The 16,671-nt window shown below is 34.1% G+C and overlaps 1 protein-coding gene across 1 annotated transcript in view; it reads right to left on the bottom strand.

Moving 5' to 3' along the window:
* Nucleotides 1-16,671, bottom strand: part of CSMD3 (CUB and Sushi multiple domains 3) — an 823,344-nt gene that overhangs the window by 81,740 nt on the left and 724,933 nt on the right. The window contains exons 51-53 of the mRNA XM_076329214.1: nucleotides 15,142-15,327; nucleotides 13,571-13,765; nucleotides 11,408-11,581 (exon numbers count right to left, since the gene is read on the bottom strand). Coding sequence (XP_076185329.1) covers nucleotides 11,408-11,581; nucleotides 13,571-13,765; nucleotides 15,142-15,327 — 555 coding nt within the window. The remainder of the gene's footprint in view (nucleotides 1-11,407; nucleotides 11,582-13,570; nucleotides 13,766-15,141; nucleotides 15,328-16,671) is intronic.

The following is a 16,671-nucleotide window of genomic DNA, read 5'->3' as shown; positions in this document are numbered from 1 at the left end:
GAGAACCTGCTCTATGAGGAAAGGCTGAAGGTGTTAGTCCCTGAAGAAGGGAAGGCTCAGGGGGGACCTCATCACAGTATTCCAGTACTTAAAGGGTGGCTACAAAGAGGACGGAGGCTCTCTCTTCACAAGGAGCCACATGGAGAGGACAAGGGGCAATGGGTAGAGGTTTCATCTTGACGTAAGAAAGAATTTTTTTTACAGTAAGAACAAACATTCACTGGAACAACCTCCCCAGGGATGTGATGGAGTCCCCATCACTGGAAGTTTTCAAGATGTGACGGGACAGGGTGCTAGATAATCCCAGCTCAGATCCCTTTCCCATGAAAGGTTGGACCAGATGATCTTTCAAGGTCCCTTCCAACTTGGGCTGTTCTATGATTCTATTCTTCAAATCCCTCTGCCTTGATTATTTCCTCCCACTCTGTATAATAGTTACATCTTTGGAGCACTAACTATATTGCATGACTAATGGTGAACTAGTCACTATTAGTAAAGAAGAGTATATTTTTTGAATAGTAGAGCCTACTCCTATCCCTGTGTAAGGTTTCTAAACCAAAAAATAAAGAAATCTAAATGTATGAAGAATATTATAAAACTGTAGTTCTATCATAACAGAATTCTAAATCAACTTATTGTGACAATGTTAAGGAATCAAATATCATTTAAAAACAGGATATGCCAGGCTTCTGACACATTTTTCATCTCAACTTTAAAAACAAATAAAAACCATTTGGGATTTGCAGGATTTGTGACCAGTTTTCACTCTGCTTTCCAGGTGAAGTTTTGTCTGACTGAGACATAAAAAAAAATTAAAACAAACACCATCCCCTCCCCCCCCCAAAAAAAAAACCAAACCACCAACCCAAAATGATGGGTTTGGCCCTATTTGTTTCATTTTCAAAATACCATCTGTCATGTAGGTGCATGTGGTGAGCAGTTCAGTATGTTTGCTACTGAAAGTGTATGTAATGGTATACACAGTTCCTGTTAAGAGAACCTTTGAGAACATTACTGAAATTTCCACTAATTCATGCAGCTGAATAAATTCCCTAAGTTGCACTAAAGTCAGAGACTCATTAATATTTTCCAGAAGTTTTTTTCTTTGTTTGCTTTATTTTCCCACTTTATTTCACACATCCCTCAGAGGAAATAAAGACCTTTCACTTATAATAGTTGCTATCTCTACTTCTCCAATACCAAGACAAAAAGAAGAGGAAGAAATAAAAAACAACCCCCAAACCAACAAAAAAACCCACCACCATCTACACCATATCTGGAAGAGTAATTATTACTTAATTTCTCTTCCATTCTATTCCGGTTTTGTTGTATTTCTTCTAAAAGCAAGGTGTTTGTTTATTTTTATCATGACTATTAGTAGAATTCTTCCCTTTTGTAATTTTTCTCTTAAGATACCCATGAAGAAAAGAATTCCAGAATGTTCATTATACATTAAGGACATGCTCATATTCATTACTGCATATCCTGGTAGTTTTTATGATCGATTCTGCTGTTAATTGTTTTTCAGGACTTCCATTTTAAATTCTTATTTTAAGGGATTTTTTACAAATAAAGATATTTATTTCCCTTTATTAACATTCTGAAATGAATTTTTGAAGTACCACTCAGTAGCCTTTGATGCTTTTCTTTGTGTTTGATGTGTTTGCATCTATATATATAAGTGCATATATATATATATTTAAAAAAATAGTGAGTTTGGGGTTTTGAAGGGGTTTTTTGATTGTGGAAAGTTTTCAAAGCTTTCAGATTACTGCTGATTCTTTGGTAGTCTGAGAAGAACAAATACTGCACATGTATAGTTTTCTGAGAAACTGCCTTTGTTTCTGAATGAGACATACTTATTGTGCAATGGCATTAAAGATCAACTCTATTCCTTCATTTTGTCCCACAGCTGTATTCTTAAAACCTTTTTCCACTCACTTGCTTGTATTATATATATATCATCTACCACGTAATTGATGTCAGTTTTGTCACACTGGTACAAACACGGAGTAACATATGATTTCACTACTGCAAAAAATAGGGCAAAGCCATAAACGGACATAATTTTAAATCTGTTCTCATTTGAGAAATATGTCATACTTACCCCAATTGAATCATTATGGAAGAGGAACATTTTGGTTGTGAAATTTGGTTTAATGAAACTGAATAAAAAGATTGTTGTAATAACTAGCCTTCATTCAATATAACCATAAGGTGTGGCTAACTGTCTTTTGCAGTGAGATGGCTAAATTATTCCTCCTAAATGCAATCCAGATACAAAACTGCTCAGGAGCTAAGCTCTGCAGGCAGAGGGTTTTCACTGGGGACTGAATGCAAATACTGCAAACTGGGTATTATATTGAGAGAGCTCTCTGTAAATACAAACAAAATGTGCCAGAAAAACTATGGCAGAAAACTGAAAACAGATGCAAAAAGATAAGGAAGTAGAAAGCAAAGGACTGCTGAGAAAAAACTAAGAGTACTGCTGGGAAAACAAAGGTTCAAACACTGAGCAACATTGTCTCCTGGTTGTTTTTTTTTTTTCTTGTTTGCCAGGAAATTTATTTTGCAAGTAGATGAGAAAGCATTTAAGAAATACTGATTCTATTATCAATTTATATTCCTGTTTAAACAGCCAATAAGTCATTGAATATTTACTTATCATGGATAAAAGACTTAATAGTACTGTTGTTATCTAATGGAACGTCACTTTTTTATCCCCAAAGTAATATTTTAATTCTAAGACCAATTATAAGCAAATATAAAACTGTTGTAGTCACCTTGGAAGGCTATTGAAAACAAAAAATGAAAAACAATCATATAAGATTTGTGGGAAATATGGGACAGAGGAAGTGGTTCAAGGAGTAAGATCAACATTGTACTTCTGATCTGCGTTTATCAGAATGAATGAGTGAGAGAAAAAAAAAAAATACACCCTTGCATGGTACATTGCCAAATACAAACACATAACAAATAGAACATTTACTGCACTGCATTAAGAACTGGGTTGAGGATAGAAGAAAAGCTGAAATAAAATTAGCAAATGTTAAGCAAAATCTCCATTCAACAATTTGCAACAATTAGATTATCATAATTACAATTACGGGGGGGGAATATTCTAACACCCTAGTAGTAAATAGCTGACATCACACTAGGTTAGGGTTCTAGACTATTTTAAACTACGCTATTCTAGACTGTTTTCAGGATAGCCTTGTTCATTGTCAATGTCTTTATTTTGGTGCTGTATCGTAAAACTGGGTATAGTTCCATCTTTTCTATGATACAGATATAAAAGACCTATACAGCAGTTCTATGAATCCAGTTGAGGCCCCTAGGTCTTAATGTAACCCGTAATTTATAATACTGAATCAAAAGATGTCACTTTTGTAAAGGCAATGAGTGAATGCTACAAAGGAAGAGATTAAATATGAAGTTTTTTCTGAGTAGCAGATTTGAGGGGGGAAATAAGCACTATAACATTCTCAATTCCCAGTCTAGCAAAGCTTGAGAAGAATAACTACATGAAATATTATTAAGAAACAAAATTAGTCAAAAAGTAGGAACAAAGCATATTAATAACGTGTGAGCACCAAATAAATTACCTAACTTGCCATGAAACCCAGCTCTAGCAACGAAGAATGAGCATAATATCTTAGTGTCAGAACCTTTGAAACCTAAGCTGCAAATGAGGTTTCTTTTCTGCAAGTTACTCTCTGAGATGCAAGAGTAGGAATAAATTAATACAGAATCTTTACATTAGATGGCAAAAATGTGCCTATGCTTATTTTAGCTGTCAATAATGTCAAACATGAGCATAGTAGTGAAAGAAATCTACATAACAATATATTATTGAAAAAGAGATTTAGGTTATTATTCAACAAAGTTAATTAACCTGTCAAGATGACCTCAGCTGAGGAGGGAAGAATTATTTGCTGGAATTTCTTTCTTCTCTACAGGGCTTGCATTTCTTATAAGGATATATTTTTTTTACATCCTCCTGTTCACAAACAACATCTTCTATAGAAAATCACAGTATTGAAACGACACTGGCACAGCCCTGGACAAAACACGGTTTGGGGTCTTTCTCCTGTTAGTTTCAGAAGATCCTCACCTTGCCAACTGTTCAAGCTGTACTAAACTGCTCAGGATGAATGGCAACATTCTTTTAAATCTTTTTTAATCCATGGCCCACAGAGGGAAGTTTTCTGCTGAATTCCTTGAAATGGCTGAGTAATTCTTTAAAGATGAAACATCGTATACCTCATTTGAAAGTCTAGTTGTTATTATTATGCAGTAGTATTGAAGAACAAAGAGAAGCACATGTCTAACTCTAGATATATTGATTTAGTATCACTGGAGATACAGATTCCCTTTTACTTGAAATACCATGAGTTTAAAAAAAAGATGTTTAAAAACAGTGAAGAGGAAAAAGTTAGTTGCTTGTATGTTTTTCCGAAAGTTTTAAGGATGAAAATAGTGGCAGAAAGGCTACACTTCAGAGGATACATAGCCACAGAAACCTTTCAGTGACTGAAAGCTCATTGGGAAAATATAAATACTATGGTTCCTTTGTCCTTACCTGATAGAAATTTAAAGGTACACTCACTCCTGAGTATGCATGCCTTCCTCTCAAATAAAAGAATTGAAAGATAACTTTCCAGCTCTACTGTTCTACTTTGCTCTTCTAAATACATAAATTGCATATATCATAAGTATGTATATATTTTAGTTCCTGATTTAATTGATCCACAACATACAAAAATGTAATATCTTTTCATACCTTCTAATTTGATTATCTAACCTCCCCACTGGTGCTTTCATTCACTAATGTACACATATCTCGTAAACTGGTCTTATGAAAAGAACTTTTCATCCCTTATCACGTTACCTTTTAATTATGAATCAACTGGAAGTGCTAAATGGCAGATCCTTAAAAATCCTGCACACCTCTCCACAGCACTGATTGATTAATGCACTGCATATTCTTCACTGTCAGCTTACACGGTTGCTCTGCCCAGCCAGTATGTCTGCTACTCTTTTTACCACATTGACAGCATTGCTCTGTACAGAGGTATTGGATAACTGTTTTCTCATACGTCATCATATTTTCTTTGTGAGTAGCAGGCTGTCACCAATGACTCATTAGTGTTTAGAATTGGTATTTTTGTATGAAAAAAGGAAGAGAGAGATGAGTAAAACATTGAGAAGCTCAACTCTAGGTGCACAAAACAAGTGTTCTATCTCCTTTTGGAGACAAAGAGGTCAAAATTATTGACAGGTCCTTTTGACAACTTAGAACCATATGAGTAATGACGACATTTAGCCCAGAGGATTAGACCAGATACTATCCAAGGAAAATTCTCTGAACCATAGGTAATGCAGATATAGAGAATTCAGAACCAATTATTTGTCTCATGATCTGCTCCTTTCTGCTGGATTATTTATTAATGCAGACAAAGACACAGTATATGAGGTTTACTATTTCTCTTAGGAGAAGAGATGAAAGGTATTCCTGATAGTATTGTATGGCAAGCATGAATAAATGCTGAAATTTAATGCTCACTCTAGCCCAATTAGCTTTTTTCTGCTACCTGTCTGTCTTTATTGAAAACTCCTCTAGTATTAGTCAGGTATTGGAAACACACCTCCATATGTCTTATTGATCAAGTAAACTCCATTCTTCATTTTTGCATTTTAATTCATATGTATACTTAGCATTTTATAAAGGTGTGTTTAGTTCTCTGAGTGAACTAAATATAACATCATTTACTAACATCAAGATTAACAACAAAATATGACATCTTATAGATCTTTAAAAAAATTAATCATATTTCATTGTTTATCTTGATTTCTGATTTAATACTAACTTGCAGAACTGAACACACCTATCATTCCAGCAATTGCTGATTCTTCCTAGGATATATGTAGGAAACGACAGCAATGAATTTTGGTAAATAAGGGAGAGAATATCAACAAATCTATTTTATCAATATGTTTAGATGTCAGGAGGAATTGAGAAAGAAGAAGGAATTAACAAATGAGGGTTGTGTAGTCCAGCTGTGTTGAAGAGGGTGGATTCACAACTTAAAGAAATGTGAAAAGCTGGAGTAAACTCACCAATCAACAAAAAAGAAAAGTTTGCGTAAGATATCTTTTCTCCAATGAGTTTGACAATCGGTTGAAAATAATCTTTTTTCCCAGTTTTCACATGATTTTCGTTGATGTGATATGTAAGCATCTTCTAAAATTACTTTCAGTCATGCAACTAACACAACTGAGAGAAACTTAATAAAATTAGATACCCCCCAAAGAGAAGTATGAAACTTTGCACATTATATTAACAATGAGCAAGGTCCTAGAAAGAAATCAGAATGCTTTAGAATAATCTAAGAAAACAGCTGCTGCTTTTAAGTATAAGAAGAATTCGATCCAACAGAAAGGCTTTTCAAAGCATGCTATATTTTTGTTTCTTAGCTTTACTTTGTTGGGGTTTTTTTAACTAGGTTTTCTGAAATACTAACCAAAATAATACAGGAAACATTTAAAAGCCAACAAACGACCTACAGAAAATTCATTTCAGCACACACTGATCTACACCACATCAACTTCTATCCACAGTCACTTTAAAAATTGTGCTGCTTTCTGGAAATGTCTATGTATTTCCTCCTGCCAAGCTACATTAGCCAAAAGAAAAAAAAAAAAAAGTAGTCGTGATCCTCAAATCATGATGTTGTAAAAGTAATGATCTTCTGATACTGCTTTTCCTTTGAGTTAATAAAAAGTCTGAAAATAGTGCTAATGAAGAAAGGGAAGAAAAACTCAGTGTTAGACAAACCTTAAGAAACGTTGGGAAACAAACTGTTCCCCAAGGCTTGGGGAAGAGTGGCTGGAAACCAGCCTGTTGGAAAAGGACCTGGGGGTGCTGGTTGACAGCCGGCTGAACATGAGCCGGCAGTGTGCCCAGGCGGCCAAGAAGGCCAATGGCATCCTGGCCTGTATCAGAACTAGTGTGGCCAGCAGGAGTAGGGAAGTGATTATGCCCCTGTCCTCGGCACTGGTGAGGCCGCACCTCGAATACTGTGTTCAGTTTTGGGCCCCTCACTACAAGAAGGACATCGAGGTGCTGGAGCGTGTCCAGAGAAGGGCAACGAGGCTGGTGAGGGGTCTGGAGAACAAGTCTTCTGAGGAGCGGCTGAGGGAACTGGGCTTGTTTAGCCTGGAGAAAAGGAGGCTGAGGGGAGACCTCATCGCTCTCTACAACTACCTGAAAGGAGGTTGTAGCGAGGTGGGTGTCGGTCTCTTCTCCCAAGTAACTAGCGATAAGACGAGAGGAAATGGCCTCATGTTGAGCCAGGAGACGTTTAGATTGGACGTGAGGAAAAATGTCTTTACTGAAAGAGTGGTGAAACATTGGAAGAGGCTGCCCAGGGAAGTGGTTGAGTCCCCATCCCTGGAAGTATTTAAAAGACGAGTAGATGAGGCGCTTAGGGACATGGTTTAGCAGGCATGGTGGTGTTGGGTCAATGGTTGGACTTGATGATCTTAGAGGTCTTTTCCAACCTTAATGATTCTATGATTCTATGAAATTTTATTCATCATTCACATATCAGTTAAAAAATCTGAAAATAATATGGAGTTAACCAAGTGGACCCTATATATTTCCACTCTGGGAAATGCTCAGTTTAATAAATAGCTGATTACAGGCATGAAAATAAATAAATAAAAAACCTTCAAAACTTTTTTATAATTATGAAAATGTATGTTTTAATGATCATTGTTACTCATATCAGTAAATTAAAGCAAATAAAATTAATGTCATCAATAAATAAAATAATGTAAATATGTTAAGCTTTCATATAAACAGAAATAGAACAATTAATTTCTTCATCAAATATTTAAATATTTTTCCCTGAGGAAAGTGTATAACAAAATACAGAGATTTGTCAGTCTCTTTTTATGAATAGTATATTCAATAGAAATCTATTCTATGTTTCTGAATGTTTCTCCAGGATTTATTACATAGACTTTCCCCCAGAAACTGATTTAATGTTTTCAGTATAGAAAAAGATCAAGGACAATAAATTGCGAGAGGCAGTCTGTAACCTTGGAAACACAAGAGTCATGGTTTTTGTCTTTGACTATTACTTTATTTTAAAAGACTGAAGTGATTTTTTTTTTCATATTTTTTTCACCATAAAATCTTGTGAAACATTAATTTGTTTCTAAGACTTCTACAACAGAATTACGTCAGGAGCTCTCTGTTGTTTTGGGTTTTTTTATTTTTTCAACTTGAACATTATTTCTTCTCACGAGCTATGGAGAACAAGAATACTGATGCAGAACTCAATTTCCCACTACATTCAGTGAAAGATCAAACCAAGATCATTACATTGATATGATTACTCACACAGTACTGCATTGTTATTTAGGTATTCTGCAAAAAAAATGTTAAGTTCAGGAAGGAGGGCAGTTGTATTAAATGTTCTAATTCTCTTTGCCATCTACTGTCTCCTAAGATTCAATAGTCATAAAGTACTATCCGTCTCCTTGTAATAAAAGAAGCAGGAACAGAAAAAGAAAGACAAAAAGGGCTGTGAAGACTATCAAGTTCTCTTCTATATCTAATATCTAATTAGGTTCAAAACTAACTAGTTTTAGGTTCTGTTGTTGATACTTATGTTTGTATTTATTCCACCTTTCATAAATTTTTCAAATTACACATAACTGGAATGAAGATTGAGTTGTCTAACACAATGATTAAATGAAACAATTTGAGTAACACTTTTGAAAATATAACTTGTATTTTTAAACAAAATACTTGGAATTCATTAATGTCATCTAAGTGTACTCTTAAGGCATCTTCAGCACTTAAAATAGAAATACAGTGGTAGCTGCTTGAGTCTAAGCATAACTTTTCAGCAAGTAAAAGTGGAAAGGCTCTAAGATAAATGATAAAAAAGGTTTATGGCTGTGAGCAGAAAAGTTTTAGAAGTTAAAAGTGAAATTTAATTTTTTTTCTTACTATTTTTCAGTGATTGAAAACAAACACCAGAATTTATTCATAAGTTGCACAAAAATGTATTTCTGGGATCATTACAATACCCGCTCTGTAGATCTTCCTGCTGTATTTTATCTCCTTTCTCCCACATTCTATCATTTCTTTCATTTCCTCCATTTCCTCCACCTTCTGACAACATTTTCTTTCTCAACCTTCTTAAACAAATTTCTGACTTTTGATTTGCCATTAGCTGAACCCATCCCTCTATCTTAAGTCTCAAATTACTTGTTGAAGAAAGAAGAATTGAACTGAGTTAGTCTGAGTCTTTCCAGAAATCTCATTCCTGCACAGTGATGTAGCACAGCAGGCAGTGTTGCTGCTAGAGCAATTATGGTAGCCATTACTCTCTCCCTTTTTTAAATTTGCTCTGTCACTAGCTTTTCTTTTTTGTTTTGTTTTGGTTTTGGTTTCTTTTTAAGAAGCTATACATGTTTTTCTGTATGCTATATATGATGTATACTACATTCTATTTCTGTAAGTGAAACTTTTATTCATGCTCTCTTCAACAATTTGTCATCATTAAAGCTTTGAAGATATACATTTGAAGATTTACTGTAGTCCTATTAGTATGATACAAAAGGTATTTTTTTGATTACTGTTTTCCCCTCTAGTCATATAGTTGTTTTAACACATTTTCTTAACTGTTTATTGTTACTGGACATTACAGTATATGAACTTAATAATAATGAATCTCTTCTGAGAAGTAAAAAAAGTTTTGTTTCATCTGAAAACTGATTACTTTAGGGTCTTATTTTAAGTTTCAAGTAAAGATATGCAACGTATTACCATTATTAAGATTATATTACATTTTTATTTCTACAGGCAAATGTAGGAGAAATTAAATTAATTCTGTGTTGATCTTTACTTGGCATAAATTTATTTTGGCAAGATTCTTCAACGCAAGTATTTTTCCAAGGTGCTATTGACAAACAGCAGACAATTTGGCTGGTTTTAGATTAATATTTCTCTGATGAAAATTTTTGTATTTCTCCAAAGTTCAATAGCTGTAACCTTTGCAGACAAACCAGTAAAAATGAAAAAAAAAAAGTCAGAACATTTTGATTACACACATACTATGGTGCCCCAAAACTTTTAGATTTAAAACAGTCTGTCTTACCATTTCTGACAACTTAGAAGAAAAAGAAAATCAAACATGAAGATCTTTTCTTTTTTTCCCCCTTTGCTAAATGGTTTTCATTGTAAAAGTGAAACATAAACAAAGCCTGTCTGTTCCCCTCAGCTATATGTCAAGAAACATTCCAGCTTCAGACTTGTAGCTCAATAAGAAACACTTTTGCTCATTCATGAGCCATTCAAATTAAGCTTAATTGAAGATTTGTACCAAATAATGCTGTATTATTTGCAGAATACAAAAGGAGAAGGAAACACAAAATACAAAAGCAGAAGGAAAATTATTTGGGATGGAAAGTAGTCTAAAAAGGTAAATGGCAATCTGCACAAAGATATATTGCAACAAACCCCTATATTTAATGTATCTACTAGTTCAGATTCTTCTGAAAGTCTCAGTTTATTAATATTCTTTTATATTCTTTTATATTCTCATGCCCCCACAAGGTACAATACGACTTTCATATTGCATACTAAAATCAGAACACTATCATAGCTTTGATTTCAACTGAAACTAAAACATTAATTGCATATAGAGTTAAAATCAATGTCTCTACAGTTAACACAATAACCCAGATCAAGGTACACATGATAATAATGAATTAAAAAGAAGCCCTGAAATTGTTTTACTGAGATCACATGTTCATTTTACTCATAAACTATTCAGGGACTGGTGTCTGAGTATTTTAAATAAGTGAAGATGCCTAAACATGTACAGCTAAAGAGTGTCAAATTCCATAAATTGTGACTGGATAGTGATTTTCTATCAGAAATAACGTTGCAGTGCTCCTGCCAAAGTTTCCACAAACATCTTTTTTTTTTTTTCCCTGTATCTTTTGCAAATGTACAAATTCTGTAACATAACCATTGAGTTCAGGTCTACTATGCAGATATTTTACTGAGGATATGTATAATAGCTGACACATCTGGAATCAATCAGTCTTGCTGTTTATGTATAGGTCTACTTTAGAGACATATGCAGCAATCCAGTGACACAGGTTTTGCATGTTGGGAAGGTATTGAAAAAGGGAATCAATCTGTGGAAAGGTAACCATAGTTATAATTTGATAAGGAAAACAACCCAGCCACACACATTTTTAAAATGCAGAACTCTCTTCAATGTCTGTGCTAACAGAAAGAGGCAAGCTGATTCGATTTGCTTACTTTTGTCTGCTAGAGAGAAAGAAAATAGATAAGCTGTGACAGTAGTATCCATACCTAAACATCTGGTCTCAATTCCACTCCAGAGTCCAGAAGACAGACATTCCCTCACGGCAGAGCCAACTAGCATGTATCCTGAGTCACAAGTAAATATAGCTGTAGATCCATATGTGATTTGAGTTCCAATCTTATTCCCATTTGGAGGTGTAGGAAATTCTCCACAGGAAATAACTTTATGGCAAAACCAAAACAAAACAGAAATGTACAGCTGAGTATCACAAACAAACATACAGTAACACTTATCAACCAGTAATACTTATCAACCAGTCAACCAGATAAACAAATTTCACAGCTTGAAGTATTTTGCTCTGTAGAAAAAATAGATGAAAAACTCTGCATACAAAGACTATTACTTCCCCAAATGTAATACTTAAGAAAGCAGGGGGGTGTGACACCAATTAAAATTGTCTCTGTAAAGTTAAAAAACCTCACCATTCAGAACATTATTAACTGCTATTTAATTAACTTGGTTTTATCATTTACTTTTTCTTAATATTGGAATATCACAATTGTTGCCATTTTAAAAATTATTTTTATGTTTCTTTGGAAAGATGTCATTTTTATCTTCTATTTCATAATGAAATGCTTGCCCTAGCATTCACACAATACGTTGTTATAATGAGTGAACCATGTGCATGGAATTCCTTGCTATTTATTTACAATTCAAAACGTTTTCATTCAAAATCATATTTCTTTAATAATTTTCTTTTAAGAATTAGTAAAAGAACTTTAGTATTAGTAAACAAGATGGTGGATTATCGAAGGGTGAAAGCATCTAGTGCACTTTATGCTAAAAAAAAATGTAAATGGTAATATTGCAAACAAAACTTCCCAAAACAGTGAAAAATGTTTGTCTTTTAAAGAAAAAAGGGTTACAAGTACATATATAGTATGTAAAATACCTATATACACTATATAGGTGTGTATATTTATAGTATATATATATTACCTATAGAGATATAAATACAGACATATACACAATATTTTTAACACTAGCAGAGGTGAAATATTGCAACTAACTTTTAAAAATCCTCTAAATTATAAATGAAATTTCCAGTAGGTTATAAAGATCTCAAAATGAAGGTTCATTTCCAGTATAATTAATCTGTCTTTGGAATTGCATTTTTCAGCTACTTTTTTATTAGTTTCCAATATATTAAAACTGGAACAAGTTGCCCAGAGAGGTGGTGGATGCCCCATCCCTGGAAACATTCAAGGTCAGGTTGGACGGGGCTCTGAGCAACCTGATCTAGTTGAAGATGTGCCTGCCCACGGCAGGGGGGTTGGACTAGGTGACCTTTAGAGGTCCCTTCCAACCCAAACTATTCTATGATTCTATTCTATGATTCTGTAATATTCTCAATAAATTCTAAATATATTCTAAATCACAGTTATCTGGCTTATCTACACATTTTTTTTCTGCTTTTTACATATGTGTGGATTTATACACATACATGCAGATACACACAGTTTAGATACATGTACCAAAACCACAGTCATATCCCATTCTATCAGAGTGTATGTCATGTGTTCACAAAGAGGAAGAATTTTGGGGCTTCAAAGTATACCCAAAATCCCACAATTTTGAAAAACAGGTGACTAAATTTAAATATATAAAGAAACCTGCTTTTCACAGGGGTGGAGGAGGGGAGCATAACTGTAGCCACACATTTAGCTTGCTTAAAGTATCTGAATATTCATTACTTATTTTTTTGAAAAGTAGCTATTGCAGGTTATCAGGATACCAGCTAATGGTAGGAATGATGTGGACTTGCACACTATATGGTAACCAGCTGAAAGGAGAGATTATTTTATGTATCAAGTGTGCAGACAGGATACAAAGTTTTTGCATTTTTCTAGACTATACAGCATTCTTGACCTTGAAAAATATATAGGAAAATGTTCTCTATTACTTATTTGTACCTTTATACATTTAGGGACCTTTAAAATCCAGAAGTGTGCTTACAGATATTTCCTTGTCACTAAAACTAATGGATTGTATTTGTAAATAATAGCCTTTAGGATACCCAGGAATTCCAGCGAGGAAACATTTTTCTAATTAACTGATTCCAATATTTAATTAGTTAATTACTAATTCAGCCAAATAAAATATTTTTATCTGAAGTCTGTACAGCAGGTGCAGATACAACATGTACTCACTTTGGCAGTAAGGCCGCTCATTTCTCCAACTCCATGTGCCATTAGCAAGACACTCGATAGATGCTGGTCCCAAACCATAATACCCTGGATCACAGCTGAAAACTACTTTTGTTTTATACTCATAATGTGAACCATTCACTATTCTCCATCTTCCATGTTCCAGTGTAAAAGAATTGATGCTTGGACATGTAACAACTTCCAGAATAACAAAAACATATAGTTATTTGTGGCTTAGTACAGGCAAATTAGGAAAATCTGTACCATTATTAATTCAGAAATATATTTTAAACACAGTGACATAATGTTTGAAGAGTAAGGCTGTATTTGAAATTGCCTGTGGTTAGCAGGCACTAGTTCTCTCATTTAATTAATAATGATCAATGACCCAGACAGAGTAGTAACTGTGTATGCAGAGCTATGCAATTGGTGTAGATAGAATCTACACCATGGTTGAATTCACCATAGATTGATAGTCATGGAACTCCTGTGACACTTTACATCAGACATCAGAATCTTTACTAAAACATTAGCTACATTTCAATATAGGAATTATTTTTACACCCAGGTAAATTCTGTGAGATCTTAAAGACTCATTTGGAGAGGCTGCAACATTGGTGACAGACAAAATAATATCCATATCCAAGATGGTTTTTCAGCAGCTACACATTTTTATCTCATTTCTTATTTCTATGTGTTCTTCCTCCAAAAACCAAACAAAAACATTCTACAACCCTAATCTAATAGAAAAAGGTTAACAAGCATAACAATTTTTTCCACGACCAAAAGGCACAGAGGAAAATCTTTGCTGGATGCTACTTTCTTTCTCTCCATTCAGATTGGTTCTTTAGATAGAGGAAAAGGCATGAGAGAATGCAATTTACAAGAACAAGAAAAAGAAAAAAAAAGGAAAAAGGGAAAATCCTTGAAAATTATTCTAGGGTATGTTTTCTTTCCTTTGCAAAATTCATTGCGTGAGATAATGCAGCTCTTAATGTGCATCAGACACTCTGACATTTCTGTATCAGTTTTACAATCACCCAGGGTTTCATACCCCATTTATAACTTTGATGGTATCCATGTCTCTTTGGGACTGAACATGCATTTTCTCTTCAGTGAAGTTCCCCCAAGTTTAGATGGTGTAGGATTATAGTGATGGGCTGAATACAAATAATAAGCAGCGGTTTCAAACAAGTATCCCAGAGTACCAGAGACTTTGCAATTCTGGATAGTAAATAGTGTTTGTTAACAGTATATGAACTGTGCAGCTCTCACTGAAGAGATGGCTTTTGTATAAACCTCTGCAACCATTAACTTTGATTTAGCTGCAAATTAATTATCAGTTTGAATATATTCTATAATCTCTAGTGTATTTTTTCTGCTGTCACAGAATGTTTCAATATATGTCTCAGATATATACTTTTCAAATATGTATTTCACAATAATTTAATACCAGCAATTATTCATAGGTCAAAGTAACCTCAAGCTGAAAATTTAAGATTTGTGCCTTGGATAAATAAACAAAATGTACAGCCAGGTTCTTACTCACTGGAGAGTTTTTACATGTTACTTACCTACACAGCGAGGTGTTTTGTTGTGATTGCTCCAGGTACCATCCGGCTGGCAGACTGCAGTAGTAAGTTCCTTGGCTGATAGTCTATATCCATCATTGCAAAAATAAGTAACGCGGGTGCCAACTAAGTAATCTGTAGTTAATATCCCACCATTTAAGGGAGCTTTAGGAATTCCACAAGATATTGCTGAGTAAAGAGAAAGACATAGTTATTTTATATCTTCTTCACTATAAACTTCCACTCATCTCAAAGAGTTTATGCATTGTAATATCAACAGTCTTAAATTCATAAAAATGACTTTTTAACTCCTTAATGTGTATTTTAAGCCTAAAAATAAATTCCCTTAAAATTTTAGGGAATTAAGTCTCAGGAAGTTTTTGTCTTTTGATGGAGGAGGTTAAAAAGAAGAACAATGGTTCACAACTCTGCAGCTATCCATCCAAAATGCAGAAGATGATAATCAAAGAAGAGGCAATAGAGAATATCTGGGAAAAATACGATCAGCATGGTTGAATGAGTAAAGCACCAGTCTCAGACATTAGGATCTAGGTTGTACTTCAGGTTTCTTCCATCAGATGTACTGTGTGACCTCCGGCAAAGCACTAAAATTAACTTTCAACATTCTATTTTTCCTCCTGCAAAGCAGAAAGAAAATACCCTTTTGAAAATATTGAAAATTGGCAAATGAAAGTGTAAGCCACTTTTTTTTTTTTTTTTTTTTTTTTAAATTATTCAGCAGAAAGAAAGTACCAAGAGAAGATCTGGCTCTAAATAATGCTCTGTCTGTTTTGGGAATATGACCAAGTTGGTGTTTATTATATCTCAAATTCCTCAATAGTTTGGATTGCAGCAGCAAGATTAGGCAGAGCTATCTGTGCAAAGGGGAGGATAATCAAAAGCTGGTATAACCAAGGTATAATCAAATAACACTGTTTACTGCATAACTAGCCAAGCTAACCTCTTCCTTCAAAACCACATGTTAACAATAAAAAGAAGTTTCAGACAATAACAGAGTTGCCAGAAGGGCCAGCATTCAGCAGGGTGTAAAAACTAGTATCAACCCCCAAAAGACTTGTAACGTTAACAGCTGTTGCTTACGATCCTGAGCACCAACAAATACTACAGCACTACTTGTTCACATACTGAAAATTCTGTCTTTTAGCAATCAGCAAAATATGCATCAGATATTTTGTAGATACAACCTGAGATGTTTTATATCTACCATTGAGATTAATTACTCCTTCAGTATTCAAAAATCTCCATTAGTGACTTAATAAATTTTGAGTCATATTATTGATGTTAACAGAATCAATCTTGTGGCACAACAAAAATATATCCTACCCTTAACCTTAAATTTTTAAGAAACAAGTTTCATTCCAGCACACCAAATGCTTGATAACAGCCTTTTATATAAACAACAGAGCTCCCAAGGAATCACTCAATGACATTTTTAGTTTATAGCAGTTATGAGCTGAATTTTACATATGTGGAAACTCGCACAGAAATTTAGCTTTTAGTTAAGGGAAAAAA

This window comes from Aptenodytes patagonicus, chromosome 2, assembly GCF_965638725.1.
Source record: "Aptenodytes patagonicus chromosome 2, bAptPat1.pri.cur, whole genome shotgun sequence".
Taxonomy (NCBI): Eukaryota; Metazoa; Chordata; class Aves; order Sphenisciformes; family Spheniscidae; genus Aptenodytes; species Aptenodytes patagonicus.
The sequence above is the reverse complement of the archived record's forward strand: the minus strand, read 5'-3'. Positions and strand labels throughout refer to the sequence as shown.